The following is a 13,625-nucleotide window of genomic DNA, read 5'->3' on the forward strand; positions in this document are numbered from 1 at the left end:
ACATTCTAAGCAGCCGCTACCAGACAACTGTGTTGATAGGCTAGATACAAATCTGTTTGCTATTCCTGTTCTAGGGTGGAAGGAGCCAGGCTTGTGCTCTGCCACCAACTCCCCCACAAACGTTTTCTTCCCCATGGTCCTGCCTAATGATCAGAGAGTGTTCCTGTAAGATCAGCAATACCTCAATACCCACGATAGCAGCCCACGGAAACAATTCAAATAAGCCTGAATCAAGGAAAACAGGTTTTCTTTATGCCCAAGCATATACAAGAAAGTGCTTATTTTTAAAGGGTCAATTCATGCTTGGAAGGGAAGTCAGTCACAAGGCAATCTTTATTTGAATATAACGGAGCAAAAAAGCTCTTTTATTAATAATCCGATGTACATTAAATATCTTTGCAGCTGTTACATGAATGTTAGGTATCTGGCATATAAATGTATACACGCTTCCACATCTGATAGATTTATGCTGTACACGAGTCGTCCCACACAGAGCATGCCCTTTCACCAGGATACGCACCGGTGTCTGGGGACATTTGTCAAAACATACTTGGTCAAACATTTTGGCAATTGGGAATCAGACACAGAGGAGCATACCAGAAACATGAGTTCACAACAGGACCAGCTGTACTGAAGATGGAAACTCCAGAAACCTGAAACAGAATGTACTGGGGCTCACACATGCAGCACATATATACATACAGTACAGTTGGGGTAACTAGAACATTCGTAGCAGGAGGGCTTACAGAGCAGCAAAAACAGGAAAGGAACAAGACGGAACAAAACAAAACACCCAAACGCCAAAACCTAGGCCAGGACCCCAGGCAAGACCTCAGTGTGGAGGAGAGTGGATCGTGGGTTAGCACGTGTCCAAAATGGAAGTTTACCTGAAAGAAAGAAACTCTCTCAGGACTTTACTTACAGTGTCTAGACGTGAGTCAAGGACACATGATCTATTCAACATGTTCCCAGGTTAGAGTGAAGATACATGACCACAGTTTAGATGTTATAAAAGCACGCGTCAAGAAAGAACATTTCTGTTTTCTTCTGTCTGATTTAGGACGTAGATTCAGTACAATAAATGTCTAACAATAGTGGTGGAAGTGAGATTAAGCAAATCTGTCTGGGTCTAGCCAGGCAGCCCTGGTGAATGTCAAAGGCAAGGAGGGGGTTTCCTTCTTGGACACGGACTTGGGGGTTAGAGGGAAGACGCCGCATAACTTCAAACGAATTTATTTTGGTTTGCGCAGCATAAAATAGCCAATTTATGGTCCCATTCCCAAAGGAGCAGTACCCACAGGAAGCAGCGGGTTCTGCACGCGGCGGGCCCTGCTCCGAGTGGGTATAAAGGTGGAAAGAAGCCCTCTGTGCAGGGCACCTGCTACGAGCTGCGGTAAACCGGCCCGACTGGGACGGGCTTTGCAGATTTGTTACTTAATTCCAAGTTTACACGATGGGTTTTCAGTGGTGGCGGTGTTTCTCAGCGCCCCCATCCCGCGGACAGCCCCCCTACCCCCCAACCCGGCTGCAGGCTGCTGTGGGCCCCAAGGGGAGTGGGCCCGAGGGCTCCATCCTCCCTGCACCCCCCCCCCACCTGAGCGGTGGCCCTTGGCTCTCAGGAGCACGAGGCCGGGCCGGGCCACCGGGCACCTCTGGGGTCAGACCCCTGTGCCTCCTCCCCCGCGCCCCCTTCCAACAGCGCACCCCCCTTGGTCCTGGAAAGCTCGCTCCTGCCCCAGGGCACCTGCTGGAGGCAGGAGGAAGAAGACCTGATGGGGAAGAAAGAAGTGGGGGTGCAGTGCCTGGGGGTGGGGGCAGACAGGCTCAGCGGTGGAGAAGAAACCGGGACTCCCGCAGCGGCCGGCAGAGGGACCCCAATGGCTACTGGCTCCCCTCAGGCCCCAGCCCCAGAGGCCTTGCTATTTCAAGACACTTTACAAGAGGCACACACTGCTTTTCAACTGCAACCTAAAAGTCTCCTGCCACTAACTGCCTGAACCTGTTTCCTGGGTGGCTTGGCCGCCAAGGGGAGCGGGAAGGTCTCGGGGACGAGGGGGGAGGGGGTCGGGCTGACCGGCTCTGAGGGGCTCGAACAGACGCGCCCAGCCTCTCCCGGCCCACCCCAGGCCTACCTCCGAGGGCAGCAGGACCCACAGGCTGAAAGCCGACGCCTCTGCGAAGCAGGGGCCTCTCTGCTGCGCCTTCTTCCTTGAGTCTTACCTGACCCGCTTCCCCCAGGCGCCCGATGCCTCGTTTCCCTCGCCTTCCCAGCATGAGCAGAGCCTCTAACAAGGGCCAAGACATCCAGGCGCTTCCTCCTCCAGGCAGGATGCTCCCGCTCTGAGGGGCTCCGAGCTGCCCACCCGAGGCGGCTCACCACCTTTACATCCGGGACATCAGCTCTGCAGTGCCAGGGAAGGGGCTTCGATGTGGCACCTGGGCTAACTTGGCGGGCAGGCAGCGCCCCGCGGCCCTGGACCGCACTGTGCCAGGATGCACGGCCCTGAAGGCTCTGCGCCCCTCTGCGCCCCCAGCCCCATGCCTTCAGCACAGGCCCAGGCAGGTCCGTGAACCCGACCCTCGACCCTCGTAACTCAAAATCCTGGGACCCTCCGGCCTGTGGACTGATGGAGAAAGAGCCCAGAAAGCCCGGCACTGCTGTGTCTGGTTGGGGACACCCCGCTGATGGGGAACGCTCGACATTTGGGGCAAAGGAACATTCCGCGCACGACCGGCCCTCCACACCTGAGGCACACAGGGACGCACATGTCCAGGAGACGTTGGTAGTTTTCTTCTGTCTACTTATCCGGATGGCGGGGGAGGCTTTCCTCAGAACACAGGTGCTTTGGCAGAAAGACAAACTAAGGAACATGTAGGCCGGTTCAGAGCGCCGTAGCACCGACGCTTTTCTGTTGCTGCAACAGAACTTGTGTTTCTGCAGGTTTGGTGACTGCACCAAGTTCATGTCTGGACCACAGCCTCACTTTCCTTCATCAGTGGAGGCGGTGAGACCTGGCGGCGCGTCCTGGGCCAGCGGCCCCGCTTCATCGCAGAGCGGAGTGTCCGCGTAGGCGCGGCTCCTCCTCCAGCTAACCCAGAGCCCGGGGCCAGGCCCGCTCACACCTGCCACATAGCTGAAGGGGACAGACCCGCCCACACCTGCCACATAGCTGAGGGGGACAGGCCCGCCCACACCTGCCACATAGCTGAGGAGGACAGGCCCGCCCACACCTGCCACATGGCTGAGGGGGACAGACCCGCACACACTTGCCACATGGCTGAGGGGGACCGACCCGCACACACCTGCCACATGGCTGAGGGGGACCGACCTGCACACACCTGCCACATGGCTGAGGGGGCCAGGCTCGCCCACACCTGCCACATGGCTGAGGGGGACAGACCCGCACACACCTGCCACATAGCTAAGGGGGAGAGACTCCCACACACCTGCCACATGGCTGAGGGGGACAGACCCACACACACCTGCCACATAGCTGAGGGGGACCGACCCGCACACACCTGCCACATAGCTGAGGGGGAGAGACTCGCACACACCTGTCACATAGCTGAGGAGGAAAGGACCGCCCACACCTGCCACATAGCTGAGGGGGACTGACCCGTACACACCTGCCACATAGCTGAGGGGGACAGACCCGCCCACACCTGCCACATGGCTGAGGGGGACAGACCCGCACACACTTGCCACATGGCTGAGGGGGACAGACCCGCACACACCTGCCACATGGCTGAGGGGGACCGACCTGCACACACCTGCCACATGGCTGAGGGGGACAGACCCGCACACACCTGCCACATAGCTAAGGGGGAGAGACTCCCACACACCTGCCACATGGCTGAGGGGGACAGACCCACACACACCTGCCACATAGCTGAAGGGGACCGACCCGCACACACCTGCCACATAGCTGAGGGGGACCGACCTGCACACACCTGCCACATGGCTGAGGGGGACAGACCCGCACACACCTGCCACATGGCTGAGGGGGACAGACCCACACACACCTGCCACATAGCTGAGGGGGAGAGACTCGCACACACCTACCACATAGCTGAGGGGGACAGACCTGCACACACCTGTCACATAGCTGAGGAGGAAAGGACCGCCCACACCTGCCACATAGCTGAGGGGGACTGACCCGCCCACACCTGCCACATAGCTGAGGGGGACCGACCTGCACACACCTGCCACACAGCTGAGGGACAAAGCCGACTGTGGGAAAATCAAGGTGGTGCGAATGATGCAAAGGAGGCAGAGGAACCGGCGTGAAGGCGGGACAAGGTTGTGCCCGCGGCTCTGCGCCCGGGCTGTCGGGATTAGCCTGGCTCGCCCCCGGGCCACCTGGGAGGAGTGGGTGGGGCGCCGGGAGGCCGAGGGAGGCCCGCCTGCAGCGGGGGCGCCGCGTGGGGGCTCAGGACGCAGGCCGGGCCCTCCACGCCGCTGCAGCCGGGCTCCAAGAAAACCGCAGCGGCTGGGCCCTGCTGCTCGGGACCTGCTTCGTTCTACTCGTTTACCGTGAGCACGGACATCTGGGCGCTCCCGGCCGACAGCCTCGCGGGCCGGGGAGTCCGGGGGACCAGGAGCCGGAGCTGACCCGGGGTCGCCAGGCGGCGGGGCAGGGGGCCGCGCATGCGCAGTCGGGGCGCTGAGCCCGCGCCGCTGCCCGAGGCCGCCGCTTGGCTCCTGCGGGCTCGGGCTCTCCCCCGGGCTGCACCGGCCTTCCCTTCCCTCCTCCCGCCGCCTTTGCGGGCGGGGTTCCTGGGGCTCGGCCCCGCGGGGGCCACCCGGGCAGCGCCCCCTTCCCGCCGCCGACCCCCGGCCGCCCGAGCACAGACCCGGTACTTCAAGGGCTGCTCGATTAATGGCTGTTCAGGAAGGAACGTGCCCCAGGGCCTGGCGGGCGGTCTGCAGCGGGGGGCGCCGCGGGGGGAGGGCGGGAATGTTGCGGTACCCCGGACGTCTGCGGGGCTGCTCAGCGCCTGGCCGCAGGGAGGCCCCGGAGTCGGGGTGAGCGCAGGACGCGGCCCCGCCCCCGCCGAGCTCCGCCCACCTCGCGGCCCCCCCGGGCCCCCCGCGCGGCTCCGGGCGGGCCCCCTGCGGCCTGCAGCCCCCGAGCGCCCGGCGTGAGCGGCCGACCCTCCGAGGGGAGGGCCACGGGGGCGGGCGCGGGGCGCGCGGGGCCAAGGGCGGTCTCCGGGTTCCCGATGTCGCGGGCCGCGCGCCGCCGCCGGGACACCACGCGGCCCCTCCGCGCCGGCAGAGGTCCGGCCACGCGGTCCACCCTGACCCCCGCCGCCCCGCGCGGCCTGTCTCTCTCGTGGGCAGGGCCACCTCCGCCGTCAGGCCTCTGGGAGCCCCACCCCCCCCACCCCCACCCCCCCGCGCCGCACCGGTGCCTCTGAAAGGTCCTGCGGTAAGGGCGAGGATTGCTGGGCGTCCTTTTCTAAGTAAAAAGGAAATATCACTCTGTTTCAAAGAAAAAAAAAAAAAAAGAAAAAAGAATCCCGTCCCGGCACAGATGCAGTAACATGCCCCCGTGGGTCAGAAGCAGGCCGCCCCCCGCGCCCCTGAGCACCCCGCAGTACCCCGAGAGCACCCCATGAGCACCCCGGAGCACCCCGCGAGCTCCCCGGAGCACCCCTGAGCAACCCACCAGCTCCCCGGAGCACCCTGGAGCACCCCGTGAGCACCCCGCGAGCTCCCCGGAGCACCCGGTGAGCACAGCCGTAGGCAGCCTGGCCCAGCAGGACGCCGCAGAGCCGCTCCTCAGACTGCCGGAGCCCAAGCGGCCCAGGGCGGCCCAGGGCGGGTGAGGATGCAGGGAAAATGCCGCAATCACACCTAAGTGGGGGGCCTGGCATCTACATCTTAGTCGCAGCAAGAGTTAGTGTTCTGGTATTTTCCACCTTTTGAGATCTGAAAAAATCTGAAGCCTTGGGTCAGTCCGGAGTGTCGAGCAGGGCAGGAGACAGACGCCTGCGGGCGGCTTGCTCCCCTTACATCAGGACCTGGGTTCGTGTGTCCGGCAGGCGCAAGCCCACGAGTCCTCCACACACGAGCACAGTGGACGCCAGCAGGATGGGGATCGACTTGGTGAAGCTGACCAGGGAGCCGAATATCAAGTTCCCGAGCACGGCCGCTGCTTTGCACAGGGCGTTCAAGAAGCCGAAGCCTGTCGCCCTGCAAGGGGAAGACACAAGATGAGGTTGACCAAGTGACTGCCCAGATGCAACCTGAGCCAAAAATGCCCTGGATGTGTATCATTAAGGCGAGTAATGACGTGCTCGATAGCACATCTGGGGCCGGGACCCTGCTGTGGGCACCGTTCCTTCAGCGCGAGCGCATTTCTCATCACCTCGACTGATTCTTACCCTTCCCAGCAGTCCCAGTTCATCATGAACAGAAAGAAAAAGGAAATTTCGGGAAAACAAGTCTCTTCTCTCTTCCAGAGTTAAATTAAAATATTGGACCATGTATTTCTTTAGCCTTTGTTTCCCTCCCTTTCCTCATAGCTTAGTTAGTGTGTGAGGTTTTAAATAACTAAAGCCATGGGATTTTCAGGGAAAATTAGGGGTGACTGGCTTGCATTCCTCATCTTTCTGGTGCCACAGAGGTGGATCCCCACGCTCTCTTCACCCATGTTTTGGCCCCAGGCAAACACTGAATGCCAGGCTGAGGGCCCACAAATGAGCTCCTGGCCCTTCTTCCATCCTCCTCAGAGTTCTGCGTGGAAAATCGTGTCCAGGAGAGGAGCAGATCACAGCCCTAGAGAAGATCCTGTTCACTCTGCTGGCGTTTGAATGTGGTTTGACTGTGCACTTCTAGGTAGGAAATGATTTTGTATGAGAGCATCCTGACACCACTGACATCATGACACAATATGACTCTTCTCGGCCTTTATGCCAGTTCGGTTTCCTGTCTGTCACTGGACCCACCTGTGTATTAAAGGCAAATTGAATGCAGGATAATTGTTGGATGCATTTCCCCTCCCTCCAGAGGGAAGTGTATTTTATTTGCTGTAAAGTGCAGCATCAAGTACACGTCTCTTTGATCTGTAAATGTGTAAGTGTGGGCCTGCCTTCGGCCAGTCACAAGAACTACTCATCACTATCGGAGCTGTCCCTAGTGACATTTTCTACAAAGCGGAGACATTTATTGTGGTTATTATCTAACCAGTCCCTCCTTCCCACATCACAGAGAGAACGACAGCTTCTGTAGGAGCTAAGCCTGTGAATTTGTCCAGGGCCAGTGAGTTCCTGGGTCAAAACAGAGGAGGGAGCAAAACACCAACTTTCTTTTTGGCCAGGACACCGGGGAAGTCGAGTAAGCAGGCCTGAGCAGTGTGGCGACATCACCAACTGTGTGGACTGTGGAAGGGGTGTAGCAGGATCTCTGACAGAAAAACAGGAACTTCTTGAGAAGATAGCAAGCTAATTTTGTACGCTTCTTCTTTTTGGTTTGTTTTTAAATAAAGAGACTGCTGATAGCAACAACCACTAGAAAGATAAGATTTAATAGGCTGATAACTATTTCCTTTTTTTTTTTTTTTTTAAGATTTTATTTATTTATTCCTGAGAGACACAGAGAGAGGCAGAGACACAGGCAGAGGGAGCAGCAGGCTCCCTGCGGGGAGCCCGATGTGGGACTCAATCCCGGGACTCCAGGATCATGCCCTGAACCACCCAGGCGCCCCTGATAACTATTTTTAAATGAAATTGCTGGAGGCCACATGTCAGGTACCACAGAGGACTTAAGTACAATGACATCATGTATTGCCTCCCCCACCTCCGTGGAGATGCCATGAGGCTGAACTCCTTTTTTCTTTCATTAACATTTTCTCAAGCAGTTTGAGGCTTTCAAAAAAATTGGGTGAAAAGCAAAGAGGGTTCCCATGTACTCCCTTCACTCCGCACCCCTGTTATTCACATCTTAGTATGGTACATACCTTTACAACTGATGAACCAATGTTAGTACGTTGCTATTAACTTACATCCATAGCTTATGTCACGATTCATTGTGTGTTTTGTATTTCATGGGCTTTGACCAATGGATAATGACATGTATCCATCAGAGGATCATATGGAGTAACAGTTTCAGTGCCCTAAAATCCCCTGGGCTCCTCCTATTTATTCCTCCTCTTTCCCTAGTAACCTCATGCCACCACTTTTTTGCTGTCTCTAATTTTCCCTTTTCCAGAAAGTCAGAGAGCTGAAATACTAGAGTAGTAGCCTCTCAGATTGACGCCCTTCACTTTTTTAAAACCGCATTTTAGTTTCTAGAAGCAAGGGTCATAAATGACCAAATACATCTTATGGTAGTAAGATAAACTCTATCGTTCTGGGAAAACTGGCTAGTGAGTATGTTGCTGATAAGAGAAAAACATTCTTCCGTAGGAAGAAGTATCTCCACCCTGAACCTGCAGAATGACCCCAGGAGAGTTTACAGCTGGGTTGAAATAACTGTATTTTCCCAAGCTGTAACTCTGAACAAGGTATAGAATACAGGTGACTCTCTCCTCATGGTACGGACAGCTCCCGAAGGTTCCTGGACAGCACTGAAGAGACGGCACTGGGAGCATCTGGTGTCGGAAGCTTCTAAAAAACCACAAATGATCAAATCTTTCCTATCGTATGACTCTCCATTTTCATTGACAGAGCAGGGGCAGTTCTTCACATGAAAGTCTCGTATGGATATAAAGCATAGAGCCTCCTTAAATTAGCACTGGCATTCGAGAAAATGTAACCGTTCTTTCCTTAGATAAGTAAATTATTTCTTCTAATACTTGCGAGACAGAGGGTATGATTTCCCATGCACTGGACACACAGCTGGGCTACAAAAACCATTCTCAAGGTATCTCGCCCTTGCTGGTTATCTGTTTATAAAGGAAATAAGCTTTCAGTTCGTTTATTTCCTTGCTCTTCCTTCAAGGAAAGCCATGGACTTCTATAGACACACAACGTACGCGTCACCTCATGCTCATAAGTCTTTGGAGGGTGGGGAGCTCAGAGAGTTTGACCAGCTGACTCCTCAACGCAGGACAAGCTACATAATTTTTTTTAAGATTTATTTATTTATTTATGATAGACAGAGAGAGAGAGAGAGTGAGAGAGAGGTAGAGACACAGGAGGAGGGAGAAGCAGGCTCCATACCGGGAGCCCGACGCGGGACTCGATCCCGGGACTCGATCCCAGGACTCCAGGATCGCGCCCTGAGCCACCCACTACACCCACTACAGAATTTTTTTTTCAGACCAAAGATGTTCCTTCTCCTAACAAGCAAGGACCACGGAGAAAGAATGAAACGATCTATTATCTTCCTATAAACTCCATCCCTTGTGCCCCTACCTCTCCAGCCAGAATCCCTTGTTTGCAATTCTTGCTACTTAAATCTTTTAAATGGAGATTCTTTCCCCAAACAGCACCCTGGTATCACAGCAGGTCCTCACGGTGGCTGTGGCCCTGCACCGTTAATCCGGGTGTCCAGGTCTGAGCCTGCTGCTGCTCTTGCGAGAGGCTTACTGTGGTGCTCAGGCTCAGCCGCCTGGGGGGGGGGGGGTGGAAGCCAGAGCACCCCCTCACTGCAGCTGGACTGCGGCTTCCCCAGGGCCTTCCCAATGGAGTGGGTTCCAGCTCATGGATGTCATTACTAGCTTTGATTAGAGGCTGGGAAAAGGACACTGCCGGCACCATTCCAGATAGAGAGAGCCAAGTGTCGCCCTCACCGTCAGCCTCTACCTTATTTAGTGAGGGTCAGCCTTCAGGGCAGGGTCAGCCATGGGTTTTAGGGGGCTCCTGGGAAGAAGCAAGGGATGCAGAATAATAGCACTTGGGCAGCGTCCGGCACATGGTAGGCGCCTTGCCACTGTTGGCCGTTGCTTTGAACGCTGACTCAAGAATCTGTCCCACTGACTGCTGAAATCAGGGAAATGAACTAAATGCTCATTTTGAAAAGGCCTGACATGGGGTAGATCCAGATTCAGTTCATGGAATTTACCTGTTTAGGGATAAAATGTAAGCATTCTCTTTGCTTAATGTAAACTTCTGGAAAAAGCTTTTTCTGGACAACTTATCTAGCAGTCAAATCGCTGCTAGAAGTTAGAAAAGGACTCAACAAAGTGCATTTTGCAAAGCACAGACAGTCCTTAAATTAGTGATAGCATAGCTCCCTCTCATCTACAGGGGAGATGTTTCAAGACCCCCAGTGGATGCCTGAAACTAGAGGTAATACCAAACCCTGTTTTGTTTTTTCCTATACATACTTATTTGTGATAAAGCTTAATTTATGAATTAGGCACAGATTAACAATAACTAGAACAATAAAGTAGAACAATCACAACAATACACCATAATAAAAGTTAGGTGATTGTGGTCTCTCTCTCAAAATATCTTACTATACTGTGCTCACTTGCCTTTTTTTTATTTTTATTTAAAAATTTTTTTTAAAGATTTTTTATTTATTTATTCACAGAGACAGAGAGAGAGAGAGAGAGAGAGGCAGAGGCACAGGCAGAGGGAGAAGCAGGCTCCATGCAGGGAGCCCGACGTGGGACTTGATCCTGGGTCTCCAGGATCACACCCCAGGCTGTAGGTGGCACTAAACCACTGTGCCACGGGGGCTGCCCACCTTTTTTTTTTTTTTTAATTTTATTTATATATTTATTTTTTCATTTGCCTTTTTAAATTTTATTTTTTTTAAAGATTTTAAGTCATCTCTATACCCATTGTGGAGCCTGAACTCATGACCCTGAGATTAAGAGTTCCATGCTCCACCAACTGAGCCAGCCAGGCACCCCTGTACTCACTCATTCTTCCCATGATGACGTGAGATGAGGAGGTGCCTATACGAGGAGATGACATGAGGTGAGTGACGCAGGTGCTGTGACATGCTGTCAGGCTACTACTGACCTTCTGGCGCTGTGTCAGGAGGCTCAGCTGCCTCCAGACCTGAGGTGACATGAATCACCAAAACTGTATAAAGGGAAACCTCAGATAAGGGGGGGCTACTGTGCATCGTGATCTAGGGATTCATCCAGAAGCTGGCTCTTTAAAGCACAAAATGAATTTCATTTTTTTCTCATGGAAACAGCATTACAAATGATGGCAAGTTTCCCAGACTTATGTAAAAAAGCTATTTCACCACTGAATCCATCTGAGCTACTGGGCTACAGTGCTGAGAGCACTAGAAACCCACTGAATATTAATCTAAGAAGCAAAATGGTTCTTAATATAGTTCTAATCTATGCATTCTTCTATGCATGTATTCATTTAATAATCATTCATTAAGCATGATGTGCCAAGCTCTACCCTAGGCACCAGGGAGCCCAAAATGAGTAAGATAAAGTCCCCTTTTGCATTAAGACAGATGCAAAAAGATCATGAGAGTACAGCTTGCTAAGAATTTAATATATATAGCCACAGGGTCCTACAGGAGAGAAGGGGGTGGAGGGGATCTTAGGTTGGGCATGGGGGAACTGAAGAAAGGCTTGTCAGAGGGGGTGGATGAGAACAGAGTTCATCTGGAAGCAGTTCAGCTCTCCAGGTGAAGGATGGGATGTGGACAAAGGTGCTCTCTGACTCTCAAAACATCCTCATATCTAAGTTATCTCCATGGTACCCCACTCAGTGTGTCTTAGACACTCCCACAAAGGCCTCTTGAGTGCCAAATGACCGCTTAACCCCAGTCCTCAAACAAGTGTCCCACTTGCTCATGCAGCTGTTTCAGTGTGGGGTCTGAAGAGCAATGTGGCTGAACTAGGGTACATGGACATGCATGACCATAGCCTCACCCAGGGCTGCTCAAGTCTGGTGCCCACTATCACCCGGGGAACTTCTATAACACAGTGGGGTGGCAATACTGATGCCCAGGGCCACACTCACAGAAATTCTGACTTTATTGCTCTGCTGGAGCCCAAGCATTGGTATTTTTTTTTTTTTTTTGAAGCCTTGTGTTAATCTAAGGTGTATCCAGGGCTGAGAACCCTGGATTCTTCCAGAGATAACTGCATTTTTAATTGATTTGAATTTACTATCACATGCCAAAGGAACTTACAAAAGCAAACATCCACTCCACCCCTCCAAAAAATGGTTTTCATTTCTGAATTCCTTTTAGTGTGCTTCTAGTCACATCCCTATTATTACAAACCACAGGATTCATACAATTTTGCTTCTGCTTCCCCCCAATCATTAATAAGACCATCCCATGTTCATGTTTTAAGACAAATGATGAGGCATATGGCCATTATTTCTGTGACCATACCCTTGGATAATTAGGGACTCTCCAAACAGGGGAGACATGAGGTATTGCAGTGAACACTGTCCTACGTAAGATCTCCTTCATTTGGATTGTTCATCAGGAAACACCAGGCTCTTCTGTCTGGATTCAGCCTAATTGTTAGGGCAAGACTGTGGAGTCTTTCTGTTCATTCATGACCACCCTCAGGATGGGCGCATGGACACACGGACACTTGCAGAAGGAACTAAGGAATTTCCTGACATCTTCAAAATACGTTGGAGGTAGATTTCTATCAAGGGCATCCTCAGGGGCATCAGTCAGGTCATGTGTGTTTACTGATGTCCGTCTATCATCGTGCTTTCTCAGAGGTACAATTTCATATTCGTAAGCTGGAAAAAACTGAATCCAATTGCTTTCTGATCTTCAAGGAAAGAGAAAGTTTGCTTTGTCCAAGTAAGTAGTATGTGTCCTCCTTAACTCGGGAAGATGGCATCCTATACCACTGCAAGCAGGGCTTGCCTTACATACAAGTGGAGAAGGACAACCTATGGTTTGTGAGCCAAGAGGATCCCTGGGCCCAAAGCAGCCCTCCATCCCCCTCCCATCCCCATCCCCATCCCCATCCAGGGTCTTCCTATTGCTTGTGCTGTCACTATGCAAATAGTCATGGTCAGGCAATGACGACGGAAGTCTTTGTGGCTTACCCTGTATCTGATGAAGCTAGGTAGAAGTAGGTTGAGTGCCTGGGTCAGAGTAGATAATGCTACAAAAGCAAGCACTGGGAGGCAACTTGGAGTTCATGTAAGGCCAGGATTCCTGAGCACAACTGTATATCCCAATTACCAGCTGAGCTTCCTAGGAGCCAATTCCCAGAGCTCCACCCCAGACCTGCTAGAAGAGGGGCAGGTGTGTCTGTGCTGGGAGCAGCACTGCAGAGTCACAGAGCCGGTTTGAGTCTCAGTGACCCAGGGCAAGTTACTTTCCCTCTCTAGAAAACAGAGTAAGGCTCCTTACTCTTGTAGGCTTGGAGTGACGATTAGATATTGTCACTGAGGTGACATAGAGCCTCGGCACAGAGCCTGACTCACCTCTGTTTTTTAAAAAAGATTTTATTTATTTATTTATTCACGAGACAGAGAGAGGCAGAGACACACAGGCAGAGGGAGAAGTAGGCTTACTGCAGGGAGCCCGATGCAGGACTCGATCTCAGGACCCTGGGATCCCGACCTGAACCGAAGGCAGATGCTTGACTGCTGAGCCACCCAGGCATCCCTCACCACCATTTTTCAAATGAGAAAACCAAGGTCCAGAAAGGCTAGGTCCAGGTTACTTAGGTCAGTCCTTTAGGACTGACCTAAGTAACCTGCTTTTTTTC

General features: G+C 53.1%; 2 protein-coding genes across 2 annotated transcripts in view; both read right to left on the minus strand.

Annotated features, from left to right (window-relative positions):
* Positions 1-332: 332 nt before the first annotated feature.
* Positions 333-5,880, minus strand: LOC144289773 (uncharacterized). Its single transcript, XM_077858127.1, has 4 exons — positions 5,673-5,880; positions 3,628-4,884; positions 3,484-3,555; positions 333-3,411 (listed from the first exon to the last, which is right to left on the minus strand). Exons 1-4 carry the CDS (start codon positions 5,878-5,880, stop codon positions 2,981-2,983), a joined length of 1,968 nt encoding a protein of 655 aa, XP_077714253.1. The 3' UTR covers positions 333-2,980.
* SV2C (synaptic vesicle glycoprotein 2C) overlaps positions 5,110-13,625 on the minus strand; it is a 209,213-nt gene continuing 200,697 nt past the window's right edge. The window contains exon 13 of the mRNA XM_077867670.1: positions 5,110-6,199. Coding sequence (XP_077723796.1) covers positions 6,016-6,199 — 184 coding nt within the window. The 3' untranslated portion in view covers positions 5,110-6,015. The remainder of the gene's footprint in view (positions 6,200-13,625) is intronic.

Source organism: Canis aureus, chromosome 2 (assembly GCF_053574225.1).
Source record: "Canis aureus isolate CA01 chromosome 2, VMU_Caureus_v.1.0, whole genome shotgun sequence".
In the NCBI taxonomy this organism is placed as follows: Eukaryota; Metazoa; Chordata; class Mammalia; order Carnivora; family Canidae; genus Canis; species Canis aureus.

Coding starts and splice junctions, on each gene's coding strand:
- LOC144289773 (XM_077858127.1), bottom strand. CDS start 5,880: ATGCCAGGCCCCCCACTTAGGTGTGATTGCGGCATTTTCCCTGCATCC. Junction 3,556..3,627: donor CCCCCTCAGCTATGTGGCAG/GTGTGTACGGGT, acceptor GCTATGTGACAG/GTGTGTGCGAGTCTCTCCCC. Junction 3,412..3,483: donor CCCCCTCAGCTATGTGGCAG/GTGTGTGTGGGT, acceptor GCTATGTGGCAG/GTGTGTGCGGGTCTGTCCCC.